General features: G+C 43.1%; 1 protein-coding gene across 3 annotated transcripts in view; it reads right to left on the bottom strand.

The window, feature by feature from the left end:
* Positions 1-457: 457 nt before the first annotated feature.
* The window catches only part of Ccdc25 (coiled-coil domain containing 25), a 35,529-nt gene continuing 25,509 nt past the window's right edge, over positions 458-10,477 (bottom strand). For all 3 annotated transcript variants that reach the window (XM_008828141.3, XM_029561135.1, XM_029561136.1), the window contains 2 exons: positions 6,068-6,113; positions 458-1,845 (listed from right to left, as the gene is read on the bottom strand). In XM_008828141.3, coding sequence (XP_008826363.1) covers positions 1,816-1,845; positions 6,068-6,113 — 76 coding nt within the window. In that variant the 3' untranslated portion in view covers positions 458-1,815. The remainder of the gene's footprint in view (positions 1,846-6,067; positions 6,114-10,477) is intronic.

Genomic DNA, 10,477 nt, shown 5'->3' with positions numbered 1-10,477 from the left:
AGTTTTGAACTACTTAGTATCTGGATTCCAGGACCTCTCATGTTGAAGCGATTCTTGAGCACCTCCCTCTACATGTTCAATATTCTGTACATGCAGAGGCCGAGGGAACATGGGCAACGCTGGGGGCAGTGTCCCATTTGAGGTGCCTGTAGTGAAGTGTTAAAGGAATGCCTACAGGAACTTGGCAGGAGGTCCACAGGACTGGGCAGCCTGGTAACTCGTGCACTCACCCAGGAGTGTATCTGAGAAAAGGAAGGCCCGCCACAGGTCCTGAAGGAGCCTGAAAGGAGCTGGTTCAGCTCTTACCACAGGTGCACAGGATGCTGGGTTCACAGAAGGACCCTATGACAAATGAGTCTTTTTCAGCAAGATTACCCTCAAAACCAGCTTGGGGATGGGGGCTGCCCTTTTTGTAACAAGCAAATTCTAAGAGTTCATATATTGACATCCTTGCTGATTAAAAAAATGATAACTTTATTATAATTTTTTAATTGCAGAACTCCAGTCTAAATATCAGACACACACATATAATCACTGATCTCTGGTACTGGCTTCCATATCCCCTCAGGGAATTTTCCAGTTCAGCCCACACACCAACTTGGAATAGGAGGGAAAGCTCGTTTTCTGGCTCTGCCCACACTCCCAACGTGGTGACAAGCAGCATGTTTGCCGAAGGGACCACGTTTGTGACGTCAAAACACCAGTGCTGCAGGTACAGTTCTGGCGTGCTCAGCGTGAACCTGCAGGCTGGTTATCTTGCAGGCTCTGTTCTTTTCTGCTGTGTTCTTTCTGGGGTTCCCTTAAATGCTACAATAAGAATGTATCTTTGGGTCAGAATCACATCCAAGAGCAGGTGGCTCAGGCCGAGTCCCAATGCTACATATGAAGTTGTTCCGTCTACCACTTGGGGGTTACAATTCAAAATAAATATTATTTCAAGGTACGAAAACAAATACTTGGCAGTCTAGAAAAAGGCTTGATTCTTCCTAAAAACCAAAATTCACTGTGGACTTTTGCTTCATGATGTATCCAAGACAAAAAAATCAGGTAACCCACCAGGCCCACTATTCACAGAGCACCCCTTCCTGCTCCCTCCACATGGAGAAATGACTTAGCTTAAAGTTGTCACATCTATGACTTGGCTTAGGTAACAACTTCCCTGTGGCCCAAACTTGATTAAGATCAACTATTTAGCTGTGATGCTAAGAGATGAAGGCCTCACTGCAAGAAGCAAGAATGTAAGAGCTGGAACAGAGCGGTTCGCCACACTGACACTGATGACAAGGGGCATCAATACTGACATCAACAAACTTAAATACCACCGTGGTCTTCAAAACGCACACGTCCCTTCTTTTCATCAGGACATCAGTGACTGGAGAATGTTGTTGGCCTGCATTACCCACATACAGTAGTCTTAAGAGAAATGGAAATATTTTAGAAATACAAAAAGCATTTCATGACACATTCCCAGGGACAGACCACAGCCACAGAAATACTTTCCATAGTTGGTTCGTTTTAAAGTCCATCTCAAGAACAAAGGCAGCCAGCTCTCACAAGGTACTAACATATGTTCTGCCAAAAATATTTTGTTTTCCTAAAGTTATATGTTGTCTTCAAGTTCAACTATATTACACATGGTATCTGCTCCTTTTCTGTCAGCAAAAAGAATGATTTTTAAAATTCCAAAATGAATAATGTCTGTGCAGAGTGGTGGAATTTTGGTTGGTTGTTTTCCATAATTCAGAACACAGATGAATTACAAGGTCTGCAGCACTTTGAACGTTCATTCACATCTCCCAAGGTCCTTTGCTTGGCTCACATGAACTCATCAGAATCATTGCCATCCTGTGGGAAACAAAGAAGTGAAACTATAAAGGCCTTGAGAATAAGTCAGAATTTTAAGTTTGTAACTGCAGTGCCAACAGGCCATCCTTCTCATTCCTATGTGGCTGATAAGCAAGTGCTGAAGACCACACAGAAGAGGAACTCTTTTCCTTCTGTCAACACTGATGGTGTTCTCTCTGGACCAATGGCTTGCTGGTCACCACTGCCATGCACTGGCTTCATCTTCTATCTCCTATTGCTTATCATCAGCACTGCCAAGAGACTGGGACAGGACTTACTTCTTATTCTTCTCCTTAGTGGACTTTGTTAGAAATGGTAGAAAAACAGGAGGTGTGGGTAGAAAACAGTGGTTCTTCCATCAGTGGCTCTCTGTGCTATTAGCACAAGGACTAGAACCAAAGGACATGTGGCTTAACTACTTGTGTTCTATCCTGTACTAAGACTGACCACCTCAGACTCCTAAACCATAGCATCAGAGATGCCTGAATCAGTCAGCACATATTTTCAAATGACAGCTTTCCATCCCAGCCACTGAGAATGAGCAACTCATTAAGACCATCTGGGCTGGTAACAAAGCGCATACTCCTTACAGGGGAACAAAGTGCATACTCCTTACAGGGAGTATGTGCAGAATTCCTGCCAGCCCGAGGGCCCTGTGTTCTGGGACCACAGAAACTTTTAAAGACATATCTGAGATCTAAGGCTTCATTTGGACAACTTTTCCACTTTAGATCCCTTTGAGTCCGTATACTTTTCAGCTTAACGAACAGATTTCTTTCATTTTTTAAGATTTATTGTTTTTATTGTTAATTATGTGTATGTGTGTGTAACTGTGTGAGTACAGGTACCCGCCAAGTCCAGAAAGGATGTCAGATACCCTGGAGCTGGAGTTACAGGTGGCTGGAGCTGCCCAATGTGGGTGCTGGGAACTGAACTCAGGGCTGCGAGAGCAGCACGTGCTCTTACCTGCTGAGCTCTCTCCAGCCCCATCAATAGATTTCTTGTCACCCAGTGACAAACTGGCAAACAAAAAGAATGTTGATAGTAACTGTTTATGGTTCCAAGTTCAAATTCAAAAGGACTAAAAATTACAGATAAAAAAGATTATAATAAAGACCAAGAATTCATAATAGAATCTACTTCAGCTGGGACTAACATTCCTCCTGATGAGCTTGTATAGTTCCATCTCACATAAACTTCAGTCTTTGAATGAAGTCCAAACAACCATGCTGCCATGGGTTGTAACATAAAAGACAAGACCGTAACACAAAAGAACATGTTACAGGGAGATTAAAGCCTATTCGGATGAAGCACCCGAGACGCTCACATACAGCAGCAGCGACAGAATGGCCGGCGAACCCTTGCTCTACAAATTGGACCCTGTAGTCTTAGAACTCCTAATAGTGGTCACTAATGAGCCCTGCTTCTGTGTATGTGTCTACTCCGTCCTGTGTGTCTGTGGTCTCCATGTCTGCAGGCTCAAACAAATGCAGACAGAACACTTTAAAAATCATCTGTACAGAACAGGCACAGACTTTCTCCTTGTCATTATCTCTTAAGCAATACAGCACAACAACTGTTTACATCACATCTAAACTGGACTAGGTGTAAGTAATCTATGGAATAAAATACATAAGGAGATATATACATAATGAAAATACTTTTTCCATTTTATGTCTTGAGGATCTACAGATTTTAGTATTCACAGGGTTTTGGAACCAATGTTCCAAAGATACCTGGAGTGCTTGTGTGTGTGTGTGTGTGTGTGTGTGTGTGTGTGTGTGTGTGTGTTCAACTCTAGAAGGCCATGCAAACTTTTAAAATTTCATGTGATGGGGATGAGTATATCCAGGTGTGTGTGTGTGTGTGTGTGTGTGTGTGTGTGTTACACTGTTCCAAGTTCCAAGAAAACTAAGAGTAACTTGCTGAGGGATTAATTTCATCTTATCTTTTGATGCTGACAGTCAGAAAACAGCAACTCAGGGTTCCAAGCAAGGACTAAGATGGCTCCCTATACTCTGACTGAGTCAAGCCAGGCTTTCACAGATATATCCTTATTTACACTTTACAACAGCCTCATGAGGTAATGTTTCCATTTTACAGAAAAAATTCTTCTAGAAAGGCTAAAATGACCTGTATTAGGCTCACTCAACTAGTAAGTTAAAAACTCTGACCTCCATGGCTATACCATATCTCTCTCTCTCTCTCTCTCTCTCTCTCTCTCTCAATAGGGTCTCCCTGTAGGCCCAGCTGGCCTGGATCTTGCTATGTAGAGCAAGCTGGCCCTGATCTCACAGAGATCCAACTGCCTCTGCCTCCTGAGTGTTGGGATTAAAGGCGTGTACTACTGCACCAGGCCAATTTAAGTCTCAAAGTCAGCCCTCTATTTAATTACATAATGCTGTTCTGAAATTTTCTAGGAATGAGTTGTAAAGACACATATGACTCATTAAAGGAGCCTCATACATGTAGTCAGTTTGCCACAGAAGTTAGAGGTGGGAATAAAGATGTTGCTCATACACACTCTTGGAATGACAATAGATATAAACCACGTCTGAAACTCTATTAATTCCAAGACACGCCCTTACCTTGGGTGTGAGTAGAACAGCTTAATAGGGAAGCAGAGTTCCTTAACACAACTTAACAGTGATGGCAAGTTCTGTATCTGTCTGATATGGTAGCCGCTAGCCACATACGCAGCTCAAGTTGTAATTTAAATAGTACTTGCATTGCATCGTTTTCAGCATACTGGACAACATAGACCTAAAACACCCATTTTTAAGCTTTCTTACGAAAGAACCTGAGCCAAATGTGAGGGTGCACGCTTATAATTCCAGCACCCAGGAGGAGAGGCAGCAAGACTGTAGAGTCTGAGAGCAGGCTAGGCTAAGGAGAGTTTCAGGCAAACCTGAGCAACACACTAAACCTGTCTCAAAGAAAGAAAAGAAAATGAACAAACAAAAATCGCAGAGCCGCCGCCCAAATTTCTGAAATGTCCACATGGATTTAGTTTTCTGCAGACTGTTGGATGGTGTCTAAATTCTGCGCCTCTGGACTCTGCAGCAAGCACTTCAGAAGTCGGTGGTCAAGAACAGCAAGCTCCTCACGGAGCTCCAATGCAGACCAGACGAGGATGCTGAGACCCTCTCGGCAATGTGCTGTGCAGCAGCATTTTCCTTATGCCAGGTCCCCAGAAACATGAAAAAACCAATTTTGTTATTTAACTTATAAGATATCTTTAGAGTTGGCTTTATTTTTAGTTGAAAGTCTTAATTCTAATTTTGTTGAATTACACTGTAGAATCTATGGTCACATTTAGCAGAGAATGTTAATAAATGAAGGTGTTTTTGCAAGCCTGGAAACAGAACAGAGAAAAGAACTTGAAGAAAATCCTGTGCTACAGTTTGGCTCTGGACGGGCCTAAAGGCGGTACACTGACAGTTTGGTTTCCAGCCCCAGGAGGTAGGGGAAGCTTTGAGAAGTGAGGCCTGGTGGGAGGTCAGGTAAGTCACTGAGCCATGCCCCTCATGGAGACACCAAGACGCTCCCCTTCCTCTCTAGCTGTTTCCTTGCTGCCCTAAGATGAGCAGCTGCTCTACCACATGCTCACACCGTGAGGTGCTGCCTTACCCCAGGCCCCAGAGCAACAGGACTATGAACCACAGTTGGAGACTATGAGTCAGAATACAGCATCTTTTTAAGTTGATTATTTCAGGTAACAGAAAGCTGACAAGAGGTGAGGTGTGAAAACCTCCTTCCATGAGGAGAGCCGTACAGAGCAAACACAAGTCCACAGGGAAGGAAGGAAGGCAAGGCCTGTTGAAATCCAGCCCCAGGGTACTAGGTACCAGCTGCCAGTCATGGCAAGCAGTCTGCAACACTACAATAGTCAGTAACTCAGTTATTAAAAGCTCTCAGTGATGGGGGCTGGAGAGATGGCTCAGCAGTTAAGAACACCGGTTGTTCTTGCAGAAGACCCGGATTCGAATCCCAACACCTACATGGCAGCTAATAACTGTCCATAACTCCAGTTCCAGGGGATCTGACAGCCTCTTCTGACCTCCACGGGCATTGCATGACATGGGTGCACTTACCTACATGCAGGCAATACACGCATACACATAAAATAAAAATAATAAATAAATTTTTAAAAAGTTAAAAAAAAAAACCTCTCAGTGAATTACGTAAAGGCACAACATTAGAGCAAATAACTTGAACGTACTTGATTTGAAGACATGTTCTCAGCTTTCATTAGTGAAGAATAGCTCCTGGAAGGAAACAAAACATTCGACATGAGGTTATCCAGTCAATGTTCCGTCAATGTTCACCACCCTGGCTGAAGGCTCACTAGCCCACGATTCCCATGCTGATGAATTAAACACACAAATGTACCTTTCTGCGGTCCGCATTTCCTCTGCGCTCTCTCCTGTTAAACTGACGGCCCCTACTATCTTTTTAGATGTCTCAAAGGAATTTTCAGAATTTTAGCTTATATCCAATTCAAAGCCTATTTCCCTTCCAAATCAAAATGGTTTCCCTTCACTGTTGTCCAGCAAAGAGAATGCCATTCCTGTTCATTCTACTTCAAGCCAGAGCATTAAGTGTTCTTAGCTTGTCTCCTCAGTGTAAGCCACCATTAAAGCAAATCCTATCATTTTACCTGTGAATTTGCCTCTTATTCATATTCTTCTCGCAACCTCCAAGTCACCACAAGTCCAAGCTACATCTCTAGTGGCGTGACAGGTACCAATCACTTAACTGGTCTATCCACAGCCCCTCTGGCCCTCTTTATAATTAAATTGGCAAAATGACCTCACTAAAACACAGGCCTCAAGCAAGACCCATGCCTATAATCCCAACCCTTGGGAAGCTGAGGCAGGACGACCGCTACAAGTTTGAGGCCAGCCTGGGCTACACCTGAATTCTAGGTCAGTTTGGGCTAGAGTGAGATGCTATCTCTTATTTCTTACTCCCTTACTCAAAAGCCTCAACATCTACACTTGAAATTTTGTTTTAATTGTGTGTTTGTGCAAGCATTGTGTGTGTGTGTGTGTGTGTGTGTGTGCAGCACATGTGGAAATCAGAGGACAATTTCCTGGAGTTGGTCCTCTTCTTCCACTGTGTGTTCTGAGGGTGGAACTCAGGTCATCAGGCTTGTGCTTATTTTAAGTGTTTTACCTGTGGAGCCACTGTGTCGGCCCTACTTACAATTTTCTGATGACACCGCAATGCTTGTAGGATGAAGACAAACAAGGACAAAAGCTACTTCATGGACTGGCTCCATCTTCCTGCAGCCTCTCACTCCTGCTAGTCCAGACATTTGGGACTTTGGTCCCGTTTTGCCTTGCTGCTTTCCAAGTACAGTTTTTACATGTATAACAGGATGGCTGCCTAGTTAACCCCTTGGTTAACTGTTCTGATGTCACCTTCTGCCATTACTTTATCAGGGAAGCTAACTTCAGTTACTCATTCATGATACAGTGACTAATGACTTACTCTACATGCAAAATACTCTCATGTAAAGGGGTCACAAGGACCTCTTTGTAGGAGCTTACAATTAAGAGTCATAATACACAGAGCATCACTGAGAGAAGTCGATAGCAGGTCAGCTGTGGGTCACCGGTCTGTTATCACAGGTATTTGGAAACTGAGGCAGGAGGATCATGAGTTTAAAGCTAGCCTGGGTAACCTGGTGAGCCTGTGTCTCAAAACAAAACTTTTTTAAAGGGCTAGGGATGTAGCTCGGTCACTGGTAGAGTGCTGCCCTCGCATAAAGTCCTGGCCTCAATCCCCAGTACTGTTAAAAAATAAAAAAGCAAAAAGCAATGTGTGTGAGATAAACAAAAGGAGGTCAAGCAAAGCAGTCTGTTCTAAAGAAATCAAGTCATCCTTGAGTCAACGGCCCGCTCCGATCTCTTCTACATGCTGCTACTGAAGTCACCCTACAGCCTACTTCCCCTCTATCTACACCCCTGAAACCTGCAGAGCCTCCCTATGAACTACGTAAATCCTCAGTCTTGCCACGTACCTACTTCATGTTTTTCTTGCTCAGGTAAGATCCTGACTCTGGCCTTGCTTCAGAGGTAACACAGCACAGACGTATTCAGAATTACCACTGAGCTTGCTTTCTTCTTCTTTGCCAACTACTGGACGGGGCCAGTCACATGTCATGCTCCTCGCTGAAGAAATCTCTGCCTTGGATATCACGCTTATATCACCTACTTAAACTGATGACACAGTCACCTGTGACTCCCTGCTCACCTAGATCCTGTACTCCTTCTGCCTTAATCATCAGAGCCTCAAGACCCAACTCTGATCTCCCAGACTCCCCAGATTTAAATGCCTGGACTTCAGGCACAGGCCCCATCCTTTGCCATGACCAGCTCAATCTCTGACATCACCTTCCCAACTACATTTTCCTGGTGACTGCTTTTTGCTTTTGGTCCCCATCTACATGGTGGGTTTGACTTTCATGTTAATAAATGTTTGGTATGATAATACAAAAAGCTAAGTAAGAAAAGACAATATTAAAATAAAGCAAGTGGCCCAGAATATGATCTATTGGTTGGAAGATTCAAGACAAAAATTAAAGTGACAAATGTATTAAAATAGATTTTTTTTTTTTTAAAGCCTGGGTTTAGTTTGGGGCCAATTTGGGCTGTAGAGTAAGGCCTTGTCTCAAAACTAAACAAACAAGCAAATAAAATGTCAAAAGCAGGCTGGGCACCTTTAATCCCAGCACATGGGAGGCAGAGGCAGAGGCAGACAGAGCTCTATGAGATCAAGGTCAGCCTGGTTTACAACTCAAGTTCCAGGCCATCTGGGGCTACAGGGAGGTCCCCGCCCCCAACCCCCAACCCAAAAAAGTCAAAAGTTAGAGCCTGTTGCTGGAATTCCATATAAATGCAGCACTGGAAGAAATCCCTGACGGGCTATGGCAAGATTATGGCACCGCAGTCCTGCCTCAACATCTACCTTCTGCAGCAAGGGATGGAACGCTGTTTGCTTGATACGTGATTGACAGAAATAAACATACTGGAACTCATGATGACTATTATAAACTACATATAACTAGTGACTGAGGGAAAATGGGAAGGAATCCATGACCTGGAGCAGATTTCACACTATAAGATGGAAAATTTTCCCTTCGGGTCCCACGAATATTTTGAACGTTGATACTTTGAAAACAAGCCTAGAAGATAGGAAATTTGTTTTCTTTAATGGGTTTTGTTTAAATCCTTACAACTTTTGAAACCAATAAAGCCATACCGACACCCTCAAATTTTAGTAGCATATAGCTTTACGCAAACCAAAAAATGTATCTTCAAGACTGTAGCATTTAAAAAATATTTTATTTATTTTTATTATTTTATGTGTATGAGTGTATTGCCTGAATGCTGTAAGTGCATCCATGTTGTGCAATGCCCAGGGAGGTCAGAAAAGGGCGTTGGACACCATGGAACTGGAGTTATGGATGTTAGCCACCATGTGGGTGCTGGGATTTGAACCCAGGTCCTCTGCAAGAGCACCCAGTGCCCTTAACTGCTGAGCCATCTTTCCTGTCCCTACCTGTAGCATTTCTACAGCACCTGATTTATAATGAATAAATACTGTGTAAAACTGGACTGAGTAGAGGGCAGCAGAGTACAGTAGGATTTGTAGATTTAAAAATAAGATGAAGACACTTAGCTGTGTGGCTTTCAGCAAGATGTTGAATTGCTTCTCAGACTTACTTTCCTTTTTACGAAATGCAGGTGACAGAAATAGCATGAGAAATGCAAGAGTCACTTTAAGTACCATGTATGACAGATGGTAAAGCTTGAAAATGTCAGCTCTTCTTCCTCATAAAGGTATAAATTAAGCAATATTATGTTTCTAACATAGAACATCCCTATCTCTACACAAAATTATGTTAGAGTGGCAAAAGAAAGAAGGCCTGTTTTCAATTTTCCCCTACTCCAGACTACAAATAAAAAATGCTTAACTACTGTAAGTCCTGCCTTGCTCAGAGCTGACAGATTTAACTCAGTGATCGTCTTTTACTTACAATACAAAGCAGAGTCACATTTGGAGGCCACACCATACATCTAAGCCTGTGCATCAGTGTCTCATGCCTACAGATTATAACCTGGGGTAACAGCTTGAGAGTGTTCCATTTGAATATGCTATTTTGAAAGAAGCCAGTCTTCCTGTTTTAGTGGACTCACAACAGGAACACAAGCAGGTTACTAATGAATAGACAATACTACACGATCATCATAGCTACCTTCTGACCCAGCAAATTTTCTAAGCGTCTGATCCAAGGAAGTGGGGTCAGGACACAGCGAAATAGCTGGCTTCTGTGTACCATTCCCAAGTACGTGCCAGTCACACCTCCCTTGCCCTTGTTGGCATACATATCTCAAATGGCACCTATGGACAGTCTAGGAGCTCTAGGACCACAAGTTATGAGAAAAAGTCCCACTAAGGAAAACAGGAATGGCCTGGAGACAGACCTCTGAGATGGAGCATCTGTCTAGTCCACGACCTGGGTGCACTCACTTGTATGCCGTATATAAACACACATGCAGTATACTTACACACATGCAGTGCACTTACACACATGCAGGCAATACACTCATATACATAAAAT

Source organism: Nannospalax galili, unplaced genomic scaffold, assembly GCF_000622305.1.
Source record: "Nannospalax galili isolate Female #2095 unplaced genomic scaffold, S.galili_v1.0 scaffold612, whole genome shotgun sequence".
In the NCBI taxonomy this organism is placed as follows: Eukaryota; Metazoa; Chordata; class Mammalia; order Rodentia; family Spalacidae; genus Nannospalax; species Nannospalax galili.
This window is presented reverse-complemented; position numbering and strand designations above follow the sequence as displayed.